The 17,674-nt window shown below is 43.7% G+C and overlaps 1 protein-coding gene across 2 annotated transcripts in view; it reads left to right on the top strand.

The window, feature by feature from the left end:
• Nucleotides 1-7,047, top strand: part of gfi1aa (growth factor independent 1A transcription repressor a) — a 19,824-nt gene extending 12,777 nt beyond the window's left edge. For both annotated transcript variants that reach the window (XM_043698807.1, XM_043698808.1), the window contains exons 6-7: nt 1,400-1,565; nt 5,466-7,047. In XM_043698807.1, coding sequence (XP_043554742.1) covers nt 1,400-1,565; nt 5,466-5,644 — 345 coding nt within the window. In that variant the 3' untranslated portion in view covers nt 5,645-7,047. The remainder of the gene's footprint in view (nt 1-1,399; nt 1,566-5,465) is intronic.
• The last annotated feature ends 10,627 nt before the right edge of the window (nt 7,048-17,674 follow it).

Genomic DNA, 17,674 nt, shown 5'->3' with positions numbered 1-17,674 from the left:
GCTTTTCCAGCAACACATTTTCAGCTCAGCCATTTACGATCAATATCAATAACTTAGATGAAGGGCCAAATGTATTTTTTTTCAAGTTTTCTGATTATACAAAGCTGAGCGTGAGGGTAAGGTATGAAGAGATTGCAAATAGATATAGATTGATCAACTCAGTGTATAAGAAGGTAGCAGATAGAATGGAATGTGGGAAAGTATGAAATTATCCACTTCATTCTGAAGAATGAAAAAGCAGATTCATTTACTGAAGCAAGAGATTTTTAAATGTGGTATTCAAATGGAGTTGGGTTTATCATATATGAATGAGGGAAAGTTAACATGTCAACACAGCAAGCAATTCAGAATATTCCACCTTTCTTATAGAGTAGGGTATTGGAGAAAGTCTTGCTGTTGTTTATAGAGCTTTGCTGAAATTGTGCTTGGAGTACTGTACACATTTGATTTCTTACTTAAGGAGGGATGGATTGACTTAAAGTAGGGGCATTAAAAGTTCACAAGACTGATTTCTGGAACCAGAAGCTTGTCCCATGAAGAGAGATTGAGTAGAACAGGCACATATATCTAGACATTAGAAGAATGAGAGGTGATCGCATTGAAACGTATAATTCTTAGAGAGTCTAATTGGGTAGATGCTGAGACTCTTTTTCTTGGTTGGAAAAATTCCAGATGGGTTATAGTTTCAGAATAAGCTGTCTACCACTTAGGACTGAAATGAGGAGAGGTTCCTTCTTTCATTGGTTTGTGAATCTGGTATTTCCTATTTTTAAGACTGTGGCAGATCCATCCATGTGTTTATTTAAACCTGAAATGGATAAACACAAAGGGTTATCATGATAAGGCACAAAAATTAAGCTAAACTAGCGCAGTGCTTCCTTTTTCCTGGTGTTGCTCCTTTTAATGTGACTCTAGAGTAGAGAAGGGAGGGAAACTTCAATTGCTGAGAATTGCAGGGTTGTTGCAGGAGGGAGTCGGATGAGAGAGCTAGTTTTATTGCAGTAGCAATGGAGCCTCAAAGATCTTCCATTGTTCCATACCTTCCAATGGAAAGAAAAATGAGAACTGAAAGGAACTTATTTGTTGTTACTATTCCTTCTCAGTTCCAACACAATTGTCACAACCTCAGATTTTGAGATCCAAATCTCCACTCCCCTCCATTTGGAACGCTCCGGTGGAGACACTTAGCTGTGATTTGATTGAATGGGCCAACTCCTGCTTTATATCTTATATTCTAACTGTTTAGAACTTAGAAATTTTCTTCCTAAATTAAAGTTGTAACTGTACCCTTAATCAGCTATCACTTAAACATATATTGTACAATATATATCTTTTTCAGAGTGACAAAGTGAAACATTATTTTTTTAATTCCATATTGCACTTTTATTTGTTTCATTAGGAAAGGAGCTTTGACTGCAAGATCTGTGGTAAAACTTTTAAAAGGTCTTCTACATTGTCCACACACTTGTTGATTCACTCAGACACAAGACCTTACCCCTGTCAGTACTGTGGAAAGAGATTTCACCAGAAGTCAGACATGAAAAAACATACCTTCATTCACACAGGTGAGGAGGAGCTGAAAACTCTGTGGAAGTATACAAAAATCTGTGTATGCAGTGAATATGAAGGAAACTAGTAACTTTCTTATCAGTCTGGACATTCAATTCACATTCACCTTCTTCAGAATGGTTCTGACTTGATGCTCTCTTTTCAGATAGAGACAGAAATAGGTGATTCAATACTAGCCTGTTCTGCAATATAATTGGACCATTGTTCGCCTGTCCCCCACCACATTGGTTCCTTATCCTTGCCTAAAAATAATTAAATGGATATTTGAAATTTTCAAATCATCTCTGGTCTTAGCTGCTTTTTTGAGACAAAGACAGCTCCATGCTTCCATGCGTACAAGGTAAAGTACCATTGGAAATACAGGTCTGGCAGCATCAGTGGAGAGAGAAACAGAAGGTTTCAGTTCTGATGAACACTCCTTGACCTCATTCATGGGATGTAGGCATTGCTGGCAAGAGCTGCATTTGTTGCCCATCTTTGTATCGAGTGTCTAGTCAGGCCATTTCATCGGGCTGTTCAGAGTTAACCACATTGCTATGGGTCACATAAAGACCAAACTAATTAAGGGCATCAGATGTTCCTCTCTGGAGGGTATTAGTAAAACAGCTGAGCTTTTATTACAATCAACTGTTGTTGAATAGAAATTAAGAACAGAAGTAGACCTTTCAGCCTTTGGGCCTGCTCCACCATTCAATAGGATGATCATCCAACTCAGTGCCCAGTTCCCATTTGCTCCCCTATACCTTTTGATCCCTTTAGCCCAAAGAACTATGTCCACTTCCTTCTTATAAAGATTCAATGTTTTGGCCTGAACTGCTTTTTGTGGCAGAGAATTCCACAAGCCCTCTTGGTGAAGAATCTTTTTCTCATCTCATACCTTATACCTTTGTATGATTACATAGTGTTCAACACTAATAATTAGCTTTATGTTTATTATAAGCAGTGTTCCCCGCGCCCCCGCATATACAGAATATTAGTCTGGATCTCTAGATTGCGAGCCTGATGACATTGCTACCCAGCACCTTCCTGAGGAGTGAACCCACGCTCTTTCTCTCTTCACAGACGCTGCTTAGCTTGCTGAATATTTACATCGTTGCATACAGAAGCTTTGCGTGAAGAAGCCTTTCGAGTGTTTGATTTTGAAACTAGCATTCACTAAAGTCCAATTTCCCGTCTGGCTGTTGTGTGCGATCCATTCTCCCTAGTTTGCACTGCAACCCAATGCCAGTGCAATATTGCATCTCTTTTGTGAACAATGCCTGATGAAAGAAACGGCATTTGGCAATGATTTCATCAATGGCATCTGTTTAATAATTTAATCGTGGCAATCCAATCAGTGTAGTTTAATATGATCCGTCCGCTGTTTGTTCAGAGCGGCTCTGCTGTAAGATGAATACATGATATTATTAGCCTGGCCTTGATTTCACCACCAGCGAAAATGACAGGTGAATCACACTTTGACCGTGGTGGGCTGAGCTAGTTTCTCAAATCGCCTGCCATGTCTGGGTTGAGGCGACAACAGCAGGCTGTACATAAAACACGGCAACCGAGGGAAAGGAGCTGGATTTCCATTAAACAACACGGTTGGAAATGTCTGTCAGGAGCTTGCGTGGGCTGTTGGTACAACCTGCAGCCAGTCATTTCTCACAGTTCACTCAATGATATATCCTCCTAAAATAAAACTGGGAACGTGCACTCTGTTTCTCTCCGCACGGATGCTGCCAGACCTGCTGAGTTTCTCCAGTATCTGTTAAGATTTCTAGCATCTGCAATATTGTATCTAAACAAATGATAAAGGGCAACGAATGGGGATCAGTAGTGACAGGATTTTAAGTGTTGGAGTGAGGGGACTGTTTAGCAAGAAATATAATAACTTTATAGGGAAGGTCATAGCTAATGTGTTCTGTGGAAAGGTGAATGGACCCGAAACGTTAACTCTGATTTCTCTCCACAGATGCTGCCAGACCTGCTGAGCTTTTCCAGCAACTTATGGTTTTGTTGCCAATGTAAAACGTGCAATGGTCGAGTTAGTCTGTTTCGGAATAAACGCATGGTTTTTTAAAAAAATTCACAAACATAGAGAATGTTGGTGAAACGCAGTAGGTCTCAGCAGTTAATGTTTCGATTCTGTGGGAGAATAGGTCGTACGAGGATAGGTTGAGAGTGCTCGGCCTTTTCTCATTGGAACGGCGAAGGACAATTGGATAGGTACATGGATGGGTGCTTAAGCTAGGACAAATGTTCGGCACAACATCGTGGGCCGAAGGGCCTGTTCTGTGCTGTATTGTTCTATGTTCTATGTTCTAATAAGACTCTTATTCAGTTCTGGACTGGGAACGTGAACTCTATTTCTCTCCGCACGGATGCTGCCAGACCTGCTGAGTTTCTCCAGTATCTATTAAGATTTCTAGCATCTGCAGTATTGTATCTTTATGGTCAGTCCGCTCAAAGTAAACATTCAGGTCAGGCGGCGAAGCTCGAGCAGCTCGCTGTCAATGTTGTCCTATTTAGCTAAAGTTCTGTCCTGACCAGACTACAGAGGGGAAGGTGATCACGTACTCCCTGCGCTATTTTTGCACGAATTCTGCACTATTTAAGCCAGAACGAGACCACTTTCAGACCACACTGATCTTTATTTTTGTGAGTTTGCACCGTATTTTCCTCACTGTAGCATGCAGGATGGTGCTGGTCTCACACAAGAAATCCAGCCCTCACTGGGTCTAGATTAGAGTGGTGCTGGAAAAGCACAGCAGGTCAGGCAGCATCCGAGGAGCAGGAAAATCGACGTTTCGGGCAAAGGCCGGACTCATTCCTGATTGAAGGGCTTTTGCCCGAAACGTCGACTCTCCTGCTCCTCAGATGCTGCCTGACCTGCTCTGCTTTTACAGCACCACTCTAATCTTGACTCTGATCTCCAGCATCTGCAGTCCTCACTTTCGCCCATGGTTACCTGGGGTTCACTTACACCGAGGAAAACTTACTCTGCAGCAACTTGCTCGAAAAATCGAAAAAACCTGAAAACAAAAAAAACCAAAAATAATCCTGTGTTTAATGGGTTTCAGATTAACGTTTCACATCCTTTCTTTTCGTTTAAGTAATTTCAATGGCAGATCACTCTTTCCTCTTACTGGGTCATGCATTATTCAACCTTTCTATCCAGTACATTGGATATGTTGTACCCACCTTCAACGGGGTTTCTATTGTATAGCCAATAAAATTCAAACAAGGTGGACCGCGTTGTGTGGGGAAAGGGTCATCAAATGCACAACGTGGAACGAGATTGTGTTAAGCTGCCTTTTAATTTCGCTATGCAAGAGTTTGTTTCGTTTAAAGAAGTGCTTAGATTTCTAACGATTATCTAAATGTATGGAGACCTATCAACGCGCTTAAAGGCAAAATACTACGGACGCTGGAACTCAAATAAACACAGAGAATGCTGGAGGAATAGTTCTGAAAAGTCTTCCTGTCTCTCCAAAGATGCTGCCAGACCTGTTGAGTTTCTCCAGCACTTTCAGTGGTTGAGATATATGTGGCTGGCTCTATGTTCAAGACTGATTTCCCCCTATGAATCATATCACTGATCTAAAAAATATATTTCTATAAATAAGGGGAAACGTTAATCCGTGCATGTTGGGGAAAGCCCTGCGATTCTGAAGTAATGTTGCACCAGAAGTGCAAAGATGTGCAGATTAGTTGGATTGGCCGTGCTAAATCACCCACAATGTCTAGGGATGTGTAGGGTTGACCATGGGGAATGCGGGGTTACAGGGGTAGGCTGGGGGCGTTTGGGTCGAGATGGGATACTCTTTGCAGGGTCGATGTGGACTCGATGGGCTGAATGGCCTGTAGGGATTCTGTGATTCTAATGGATTTCTTCTGTTTCCCCCCCTCCCCAGGTGAGAAGCCACACAAATGCCAGGTGTGTGGCAAAGCTTTCAGTCAGAGCTCGAACCTGATCACACACAGTCGCAAACACACTGGCTTCAAGCCCTTCGGCTGTGACCTGTGCGGCAAAGGGTTCCAGAGGAAGGTGGATCTCCGAAGGCACCGGGAGACCCAGCACGATTTGAAATAGGCGGCGGGTAAACGGTGGAGAGGAAGGATCGTTGTAGTGAGGCAGGTAGCAGCTCCTCAGCCCGGCCGAGATGACCCACAGCGTGTTCATGTGCTCAGTGCAGGCTGGAGATTGGAGTAGGGGCAAACTGAGGACCAGATGGACTTCTCCGTGTGTTCGAGGCGTTGTCTCTTGTTTTATAAACACTTCAGGCAGCTCAAGGCTAATCTTACATCGCCTCGGTAAATCTTACATAGTCCCGTTCCCAATTTAACGTTCTTAAACAAAAAAAATCCCGTTCGACACACGTTAAAAGCTGAAATGTGTGAATTCACGAAATTAATTGTTCAAACCGTCATCTCCTTTATGGAAGAAAAGGAGCGAGAGAAGTTATTTTATAAATCAATTTGTAATTCATGACAAAATTGACTCGGCTTAATGCCTGGGTGATATGGTGTGTTTATTGATAGACCATACAAATGGGCGCGTTTCAGTCGCTTGTTTGCTGATGGTAAAAATCCCAACCCTGTAAAGCAAAACTCTTACAATTTGACTCCCTGCCAGAGGCAATAAAATCAGAACTGGACCCCGTCCCCCCAGCCACCAGGTCTCTTACAACCTAAAGACAAAGCCTCATCAAATCCAACACCGCAGTTACTATTGTCTCTCAATGGTTGTCCTTTCTCAGGAGATGAAAATGACAGAGCTCAACTCAATTGATGTTCGAGAGGGGACATGGAATGAAACAAGTTATTGGGATAAACCTTTCTCCCGCTCCCTAAGAATGTATTTTTGTGTCTTGTTCGTGAGCGAATGGTGGGGTCCAATGGGGAGGTGGTAACAAGGCAAGATTTCATTCAACATTCATGCGTTGACACAAGGTTAAAATTGGGCCCTGCTCCTCGGATGCTGCCTGAACTGCTGTGCGCTTCCATCATCACTAATCCAGAATCTGATGTCCAGCATCTGCAGTCATTGTTTTTACCTCTTAAAATTGGGCCCGTCCGTTATAGTGTCAGAAACGTAGGTTTTAACGATGAATACAGAACGAGAGGACGCTTCATTGTCTTTCTGTAGGCGAAGATCCTTAAATTGTACAAAGTGTACTGAGGGACAGGGTTGGTGTAGCGGCCAGACCCTGGGCGGTGTTATAAGTTTACGGATAGCAATCGGATGCAGGTTAGACACAGATTGATGCCTGTTCAACCGCTCCCCCTCCCCGCCCCCCATGAGTGAACAGAATAAAACGTGAGCGAAGCTGGTTATTTTCTGAGTGCGAGTACCAAATGGTCGGACGCTCAAACTATATTTCAATGTTTGTATTTTCCTGTGCAAACTTCAATGAGAGTGTGCTATTATAATCTATTCGAATTTATTTATTCACAAAACCAAACTATGAAATAAATCGAAACATTTTGGTAAAATTTGTAGTCTTCTATTTGTAACTGTTGCCTTTCAAAACACACTCAATTTTCCCATGCAAGAACCAAGTGGATTTTAATAGGAAACATTTAGGATTGTTGAGAAATTATTGGTAAATTGTTTTTGGTTTTATTTTATAATCAAAAAGGGCATCGAATGAATGACCCATTGCAATCAATTCACGAGGCACATCAATGCACGTTTTAAACTTTTCAATTGTCTGGTAACAAGCCAACATTCTACAACTAACAGGGGGTGCTATCGACGCTGATCATCTTGCGAAATTTGAAGATTATAAATATATTTCTTAACGTGGTCACTGGAGCCCTATTAAAAATGCATTATGCATATAACATGTCACATTATTGATGAGCTAGAGGTCGTACCTTTTGTATGCTGGAGTAAGAATACACTGTGTAAGAGGAGAAGTTGAGCACACCTTTGTTGAGGTTTTTAAATTTTTAATAACACCTCTAGCTAGCCATTTGGTGAGTCAGAACTCAATGAACCAAAGTGGAAACGCAGGACTCTTTCATGGAAAGACAAACCTTTCAGCCGGTTTAGAGATACTTTCAGTTTGTCAGTGTTGATTAAATTACATATCAAGTGTGCACGGATATCAGGATTCAGACATTTAAAGTGAATTTCGTTTGATTGATTTCTTAATTTCACGCAGGCGTCGAAAACTCTGACGTAACCATGTGGCACAGGAGAATGTTCCCTTACTCGAGTCATTTCATATGTAGCGGTAGCTAAGGCCTGTTTGTAACTTTGAAGTCCAAAGTAACAAGCTACTTAATAAAACAGCTCACGCAGAATACAGCCCCTAAATCAGATCAAGCAGCATATATTTAACACACTGTGTGCCTGAGGCAATAACCTCATTGCGCCGCCCAATGTGTATCTTCATATCTTAAATTTCTCCTTCATACAATATTTCCAAACCCCACGCGCGCCACATCTGGTACAAATCAAATATTTAAACTCAGTTGTTCTGTGAATCGAATATTTACCCATCGAACTGCCCAAGCGGCAATAAACCTGAGAGAGCCACGTCCACTTTCATTTCAATACTAAAGTCTATTTCATTGCAAATACATTCTTGCGTTTATATGCCGTTTATCAGTTCTCCCAGAGACATGTTTGTGGGCTAGACAACAGAGACACACTTTGAAGTGAGTGACTGTTGTTACGGAGGAAAAGTAATTCAAAGATTAAAATATTTGTTACATTTCTGTGTGTTGCGGTGTGTTGTAATACAATGTGTAATTTTTCGCAATCTAGAATTACAGTTTAATGTAGTCTGTTCAATGTAACACATTGCTCCTGATTTGGAAAGGATTATAAAATTACTGCATTCGTTTGGACATTTCTTCTTGAGTTCCTATTTTTCTTCAAGCCGAGTGGCAAGAAAATGATGCTAACTTAAGAGTTATAATGACGGTTGGAAAGGCTTTGAATGAGGCGATTTTTTTTGTGCCTGAACGTAATGCTTTAATCGGGCTCCGGCTTGTTTCTGTCAAAATGTGGTATCAAGCGACCCTTAACTCAGGACCTTCCTTCAGTCACATTATTACAGCACAACAAAGAAAAACTCAACTGCTTAGCATCACAATAAATCTAAGGCCAAATCAAAAACATTGAAAATAAAATGCATATAACAGATACATATATACAACAGATCAAATAACAATCGGAATCTCTAATCTACGCAAAACTCTTCAGGAGGTTATGGTTAGATTTCAGAGCTGAATGAAAATCCCTTAATGATTTTGCATTGAACTATTATATAATTAGTGTGGCAGACAAATCTCTGGCCAGGGTTCGAATTCTGCCATGGCAGATGGTGGAATTTGAATTCAACAAATATCTGGAATTAATAGCCTAATGATGACCATGAATCCATTGTTGGTTGCCAGGAAAAAACCATCTGGTTTACTAATGTCCTTCAGGAAACTGTCATCCTTACCTAGTCTGGTCTACGTGTGACCCCAGACTCACAGAAATGTGGTTGACTCTCAACAATTAGGGGTGGGCAATAAATGCTGGCCTAGTCAGCAATGCCCTCATCCTGTGGATGAATAAAAAAAGACTGTTCCCGTACTTTGAACGATCCATGTCTTCTCAAACATAAAATGTCACACACATCCATCACTGAGGCTCTCACTCACTTCCTGAGTGATAACAAATTGACATCAAAAGACATTGAAAATGTTTTTGAATCTATTCATGGCTTTGTCTATCTTTAACAAATCTGCAGCAGTGCTTTATTCTTTAACTTTGAAAGCTAACAATTCTGGATATGGCTAATTTCCCTGCAGCCCTCTCCCACCCCATGCAGACCACTTGGAGGCATTGACAGTCTCAGCTTGCCTACTATTGGGAAAATCCTTCATTCAAACATGAGTTGGCAATGTCACTTAAAAAAACAAAGATCACAGGTTGTCTGTTGCGGGAGTGGAAAATAATATCCCGGAAGTTTGATGTTGTTTAATAGCTATCCCTCAATGCACCATGGGTGGTTTCAGCTATGTTCAAGGCATTGTCTAAATGAAAGTTCTACTTGTTGATGCAGCAGGGTTACTGTCCCCACACTGAGACTGAAGTGCTGTTGTTTGGGTGGAAGAGAAGAAGCTTTACTCTGCCTCTCGATAGCTTGCTCAGGAATCTTCGATTCTTGACATTTGATGCTGAACAAGAAGAGTCCCATTCCTTTGCAATAATATTCTCCTCCCTTGATGAACTTAACTTAAAACATTACAAAGAACCCAGAACCCAAGTCTGCTCCTCAGTGGGCGTTGAATCAACTAATGATAGTCAGCAGACCAGAAGACCTCGAGCGCTCGACATGTAGTTCAATTGCTTTAGAAACCAAAAGAACTGCGGATGCCGTAAATCAGAAACAAAAACAGAAATCGCTGCAAAATTTCAGCAGATCTGACACATCTGTGGAGAGAAAGCAGAGTTTCCTCGGAACTCCCGAAATGTTAACTCTGATTTCTCTCCACAGATGCTGCCAGATCTGTTGAGCTTTCCCAGTCATTTCTGTTTTTGTGTCAATAACTTTAGAGCATGGTTTCGGCCTTCTATGTTTCTTCCCACACCCTGCACCCAGTGCTGTTATGATATTGGTAGCGCTTAGCACAGTTAACCATTCCCATGTACTCCGAGGTCCATGATCATATTATATGGGTTGCATTCAGCACAGCTGACCCATTTTCTCATCGTTACCTCTTATCATTTCTTTTTCAGCTTTACCTTGGTCCTGGCCTCTTCTCTATAATCTTCTTACTTACCTATTCTTTTCATCTCTCTCTGTCTCTCTCTTGGACTCCATCTCCACCTATCTGTTCTCTTTTCCCCTTTTGGAGGAAGGTGTAGGTTGCCTCATTAGCAACTTTGCAGATGACACTAAGATTGGTGGAGTACAGATAGTGAAGGGGACTGTCAGAGAATAGGGCAGAATATAGACAGATTGGAGAGTTGGGCAGAGAAATGGCAGATGGAATTCAATCCAGACAAATGTGAGGTGATGCATTTTGGAAGATGCAATTTCAGAGGGAACTATACAGTAAATGGAAAAGTCCTGGGAAAAATTGATGTACAGAAGGATCTGGGTGCTCAGGTCCATTGTTCCCTGAAGGTGGCAACGCATGTCAGTAGAGTGGTCAAGAAGGCATACAGCATGCTTTCCTTCATTGGACGGGGTATTGAGTACAAGAGTTGGCAGGTCATGTTACAATTATATAAGTCTTTGGTTTGGCCACTTTTGGAATACTGCATACAGTTCTGGTTATCACATTACCAATCGGATGTGGATGATTTGGAGAGGGTGCAGAGGAGATTCACCAGGATGTTGCTTGGTATGAGGGTGCTAGCTATGAGGAGAGGTTGAGTAGATTAGGATTATTTTTGTTAGAAAGAAGGCGGTTGAGGGGGGACCTGATTGAGGCCTACAAGATCATGAGAGGTGTGGACAGGGTGGAGAGCAAGAAACATTTTCCCAGAGTGGAGGACTCAATTACTAGGTGTCACGAGTTCAAAGTGAGAGGGGAAAAATGTTTAGGGAGAGGGTGGCGGGTGCCTGAAATTCATTACCAGCAGAGGTCGTAGAGGCAGGAATGACAGTTTAATTTAAGATGTAACTAGACAGAGACATGAATGGGCAAGGAGCAAAGGGATACAGATCCTTAGAAATTAGATGGCAGACTTAGATAGAGGATATGGATCGGTGCAGGCTTGGATGGCCGAAGGGCCTGTCCCTGCACTGTAATGCTCTTTGTTCTTGCGCTTTGTTCCCCGCACCTCCTCCATTTTGGCTTCAGCATAAATAACACTTTCTCCTGGCTGTTAACAGTTTTGTTGAAGAGTTACCGGACTCAAAGGTTTAATTCTGTTCTCTTCCCACAGAAGGTTTAATTTCAGATCTCCAGCAATGGCAGTTCTTTGCTTTATTATTGAAGTTCACTGGATCTGGAAAGAGGGAAGAGGCCATTGCCCATTCTTCAATCTTTTTGCAGGATAGCCTTGTTGGAAATGCATTGTGCAGATATCTGTCAAGGATTAGCCCTGAATGTGAATGTGAAGGTGTTCACAGTCAAATAGCTTTCTTACACTGACATGCACTGAATACCTGTAATGTGAACCAATGGTTTGGGAGGGTGGTGAATTGTCACTTATGGAAGGTCCACAGGCTCATGTGGAGTAAGGAGATTATTAAGAGGAAAATGACAAAGGTCACTTTATCCCCCGATGAGATATTAAAATAAAAAGTACGTTTTGATCAGTTCCTCAAATGTCAGAATCAAAGTGTAGTTGTAGATCAGCTTAGGCCAGAGCAGCGATTTTACAATTACCGTATCTCATTTATAGAATGAGTTTTGAAACAAGGTTACTACATTCTCATTGGGAAACATTTAGAGTTCTCGTTTATACCGCAAAGTCCGTTATCATCCAAACTGGTAACTGTAGAGGAGAAATGAAGCTTAAGAGAAACTGTTTTGTGTAAAACTGCCCTCAGAAGTCTGCTCTCTCCTGAGCCATTTAGTTAAATATGGTCTCGGTAGGCAATCTGGAGCAGCAAAAAACAGGTTTTCATAAACTCAAACTCAATGTACTTGTTCCATAAAGGGCTTTTTTTGCCCATGGCTATATTAATGGAAATCTGGGCCAAACCAGGCTACAGAATAAGCAGCCTGTCAGAAGCACCATACTCAAGGGCCTCTAGCCTATGCAGGTTTAGAGTAAAATTCCATGTTATTTCTATTATTGATTGTTCAATCATAGGGATGTTGCTGGAAGCTGTTAACAGACAGTCACAGTTTCTTTTCCTTTCTGTATTTCAACTGAGAGAAAGTGAGCATAGATTAATTAACAGTGTAACACTTTTTGTTCAGAATCTAAAGTTTAATTATTACAGTGAAATGTTGTTCATCATTTGTAATGTTTTGTTTTTGGAGTCTAAAGTAAGAGCAACTGAGTTGACTGGCGTGGAAAAAAGGGACAGGAACAATTCACACCCGTGCTCAGCTCTGTCATATACATGTTCACATTCTTGTTTGGGTTTTGGGAATTCCTCTGCACTGCCAACAGAGATTTTCCTCCCCCATCCCCTCCGTACAGTCATTGGAGTTTACTGAATAGAGGGCTAACAGCATCAGTGGAATTAATTCCCATAAGCTACAATGCACTAACTTAAAACAGGGTTTTAAAACTTTTTGGTTGTCAGGAGCAGTTGCAAATGATTTTGGGAGGAGTCAGCAATATCCTGATGGTCGAATCAATAGGAGGATCAGTGTTCTGCATTACTTTCCTTTTCCCCATCAAATCTATCCTTTCTTTTATGAAGGCAAAATAAACGTCCATTGGGAATTCTGTGGCTATTTCTCTGGGCCTTTCCTGAACAAAGCTATTTTTGGGATCTCACAAGCAGTGGGACGTATATGTGCTGTGCCAGAGAAACACTTTCCCCAGGCAGGGTAGCATGGTGGCTCAGTGGTTAGCACTGCTACCTCACAGCACTAGGGTCCTAGGTTCAATTCTGGCCTCAGGTGGCTCTCTGTGTGGAGTTTGCACATTCTCCCTGCACCTGTGTGGGTTGCTCTGGTTTCCTCCCACAATCCAAAAGATGTGCAGGTCAGGTGAATTGGCCGTGCTAAATTGCCCATAATGTTAGGTGCATTAGTCAGAGGGAAATGGGTCTGGGTGGGTTACCCTTCGGAGGGTCAGTGTGGACTGGTTGGGCTGAAGGGCCTGTTTCCACACCGTAGAGAATCTAATCTAAGTTACTGAGATGGTTCTGGGGAATGATGACTCTGTACGTTTTACACTGTACTCCTATATTCCTGCATGCGAGTCACGTGACAATAAAATCTAAAGCTAAATCAGCCAAAGTTGCAGCACGCATCAACTCAACATTGCAAATCTGAGCCACAAAGGTCCAGTGCAGTATTTATGAGGAGAGTGCACTTCACCAGAGATAGAACAGAGCAAATGTACAACAATGACGACTTAACTGTAATTCTCTGTCTGGACAGTTTTCCTTGTGAATCTGATGGCCATGTCTTCCTTGCCTTTACTCAGTTATGGGGTGTGAGTATCTCTGTCCAGGCCAGCATTTTTATGCCCATCTTTAATTGCCCACAGGAAGGTGGCAATGAGCAGCCTTCTTGAATTGCTGTGTTCTTTGGGGTGAAGGAACACTCTGCTGTTGGAAAGTTTCAGGATATTGACCCAGCAATATTACAGGAATAGTAATACATTTCCAAAGCAGGACTTTGTGTGCCGTGGAGGGGACATTGCAGGTGGTCATGCTTTCATATATCTACTGGCCATGTCCTTTGAAATAGCAGAGATTGTGGGTTTGAAAGCTCCTGTCTGAAGAGCCTAATTGAATTGCTACAGATGCATCATGTTGATGGTACTGACAGCTGCCCCAAAGTGTGTCATAGGGTTTTCTTGCATTTTTACATGGGACATTGGCCTCGCTGGTTCAGCCAGCATTTATTGCCCATCCCTAGTTTCCCTTGAGAAGGTGGTGGTGAGCTGACTTCCTGAACCACTATAGTCCATGTGCTGTGGGTTGACCCACAATGTCCCTAGGGAGGGAATTCCAGGATTTTGACCCAGTGATAGTGAAAGAATGGTGATATATTTCCCAAGTCAGCGTGGTGAGTGGCTTGGAGAGAAACTTGCTGTTGATCCTGTGACCATGTATCTGTTGCCCTTATCCTTCTAGATGGAACTCGTTATAAGTTTAGAAGGTGCTGTGTGAGGAACTTTGGTGAAATTCTGCAGTACATCTTGTAGGTAGTACAGATTGCTGCTACTGAACATTAATAGTGGAGGGAATGGATACATGTGGCTGCTTTGTCTTGGATAAGGTCAAGCTTGACTGTTGTTGGAACTGCACCCATCCAGACAACTGGGGAGTATTCCATCACATTTCTGATTTGTGCCTTGTAGATGATGGATAGGCTTTGAGAGTCAAGAGGTGAGTTACTCATCCCAATATTCCTAGCTTCTGACCTGCTGTTGTAACCACTGTGTTTATGTAGTGAGTCCAGTTAAGTTTCTGGTCAATGATAACCCCCAGGATGTTGATAGTGGAGATTCAGTGATGGTAGCACCATTGAATGTCAAGGGGCAGTGGTTAAATTGTCTCTTATTGGTGATGGTCATAGCCTGGCATTTGTGTGGCGTGAATGTCACTTGCCACTTGTCAGCCTAGGCCTGGATATTGTCCAGATATCAATACATTTGCTTCAGTTTCTGAGGAGTCGCGAATGGTGCTGAACATTGTGCAATCATTGGCAGACATCCCCACTTCTGACTCCTGTTTATTTTTAAAAAATTTTTCTTCTTTATCATCAGATAGTGGGACAAGACAAAGGGGCATAGATTAATTGGCTGTGAAATAACTTCACAGAGGCTGGTATCCTATCATTAAGTAACCCTTTGTTTACATATGCATAGTACTTGACATTTGCCTGGCTTCCTCAGAGCCAGCTCTGAGTGAACAGAATCTCTAACAGCTCTGATTATCACTTTTCTTTTTTTAAAAAATCTTTTTCCCATGACATATACAGGTGTGAGACACAGTGAAAGACACAAGGTGCACAAATCTTTATTCAATTTCCACCACCAGGAAGAAAAGAAACACCCAAGGGGCCAGTGACAAGCAGTACCCTTCTTAGAGGGCAATGCTGCATGATCACTGACTTCTGTTTAACTTTTTCTTGTTTTTTCCCTATTTTTTTCTTTTCCTTATAGAAGTTGGTATCCCATCATCAACTCACCCTTTATTTACACATGGACAGTTTTTGATACTGATCCAGTTCCCTCAGAGCTAACGCAGAGTGAACAGGATGGATGTCATGCCTTTTTTTTATATTTCTTTGCCTGTCACTCGTATTTATTTATTTTTTCTTTCCCCCACACTACCGCCTAACTGTGGTAGCGCTTATTTTTTCCCCAGCACCCATGTTGTGTGTGTGTGCAGGTGTAAGACACAATGAGAGGCACAAGGTGCACGAATCTTTATTCAATTTCCACCACTGGGAAGAAAGGAAACACTCGAGTGGCCAGTGACAAGCAGTGCCCTTCACACCAGAGGACAATGCTGTGCGATCAAACAGTGAAGGGGAGGGCAGGGATTAAGTCAAAATGAGTTGGAGGGAGAAATAATGCACTCCACTCCATGCAGCGCCCACCTCTCCCTGAACAACTCCAGGGTGTTGATGGCGACCACGAGCTCCTTCTCCAAGGACACCCGGGCTCTAACGTAACCGCGGAAGAGGGGCGGGCAGTCGGCCCTAACAACCGCCTCCATGGCCCGCTGCCTGGACCTGTTTATGGCCAGTTTGGCCAGGCCCAGGAGCAGACCCACGAGGAAGTCTTCAGACCTGCCCTCCCTCCTCTGTACTGGGTGCCTGAAGATCAGGAGCGTAGGACTGAAGTGCAACCAAAAGCAGAGGAGGGGGTTTTTAAAGAAAATCAAAAAAGGGAGTGCAAACGCCCATACCCAATATACGCGTGGTCCACAGATTCCACAGCGCCACAGAACAAGCAGTTGGGCTGGGAGTCCGTGAACCACCGCAATCTGCGGTTGCAGGGGACCGCTGCGTGCAGCACCCTCCACCCCAGATCCCCGAGAGAAAGGGGGAGGACTCCGTGTAGACAGCCCTCCACTGGGGTTCCCCACTGCCCAGTGGCAAATGGGCACGCCAAGAATGGCCGGACAATGGATGAGGGAGAAGAGGTGGATGGTGTGCAGCAGCAGTCGATAGAGGGCCTGCCTTTTTACGTCCTTAAAAAAAAGGGACAAAATTAAAATTCCAGAGGCGGCTCAGGTTGTGGGGCACATGCTCCCATGGGAAGTACGGGACCTTGGGCCCAATGTGAAATTCCGTCTGGGCTGGAGTGGGCGCACACCTGAGCATCCTCCAACTGGTGCACTACGTCGGGTCCAAGCACCGCCGTTTTAAGGCATCGGATGGTGGTGGCCACATACCGGATGTTTAACGTTGCCCTGCTCGCTTTGCCCTGCGGCAGCGTCCAACCCAGGCCCCCAGCACCCAGCACGTCCCCGATCCTGGTCACCCTCACCGCCACGGCCCTCCCCTCCGACAGCCACTCGAACCTGTGAGTATGGAGGTGCAGACTCCTGAGCAACAGCTCCCTGACGACAGCCACTACTCCTGCCGGAGGGTAGACACGGTGCGATTTGACCATGTTCCAGACAGTGATCAGGTCCTGGTAAAAGAGAGGCAGCGTCTTGAGGGTGACCTCCAAACCGTCGCGTTCGACGAACAAGAGCTGCGTGTCGTAGTTGAGGTTACGCACCTAGCAGAAAAAATACAAGCCAGTGGATGTGATTTTGGTGGATTTACAGTAAAGTCCCACGTAAGATATTAGCACGCAAAATTAAAGCACAAGGGATCAGAGGTCATGTACTGAAATGAATTGAGATCTGGTTGGTAGACAGGATGAGCCTATGGAGTCTCTTGCCTGTGGGCACAAGTTTTGCACTTCTTGCGGTTGCAGGGGAAGGTGCCGGGAGTGGAGGTTGGGTTGATGGGGTTGTGGACCTGACGAGGGAGTCACGGAGGGAGTGGTCTCTCCGGAACGCTGATAGGGGTGGGGAGGAGAATATATCCCTGGTGGTGGGGTCTGTCTGGAGGTGGCGGAAATGACGGAGGATGATGCGATGTATCCGGTGGTTGGTGGGGTGGAAGGTGAGGACCAGTGGGGTTCTTCCACTATGGCCTCCTCCTTCAAAGACCACAATTTCCCCTCTGACGTGTTCGACGATGCTCTCCACCGCATCTCCTCCACTTCCCGCACATCCGCCCTTGAGCCCCGCCCCTCCAATCGCCACCAGGACAGAACCCCACTGGTCTTCACCTTCCACCCCACCAACCTTGGGATACATCGTATCATCCTCCGTCACTTCCGCCACCTCCAAACAGACCCCACCACCAGGGATATATTCCCCTCCCCACCCCTATCAGCATTCCGGAGAGACCAATCCCTCCGTGACTCCCTCATTAGGTCCACACCGCCCACCAACCCAACCTCCACTCCCGGCACCTTCTCCTGCAACCGCAAGAAGTGCAAAACTTGTGCCCA

The sequence above is a fragment of the Chiloscyllium plagiosum genome, chromosome 11, assembly GCF_004010195.1.
Source record: "Chiloscyllium plagiosum isolate BGI_BamShark_2017 chromosome 11, ASM401019v2, whole genome shotgun sequence".
NCBI classification, from domain to species: domain Eukaryota; kingdom Metazoa; phylum Chordata; class Chondrichthyes; order Orectolobiformes; family Hemiscylliidae; genus Chiloscyllium; species Chiloscyllium plagiosum.
This window is presented reverse-complemented; position numbering and strand designations above follow the sequence as displayed.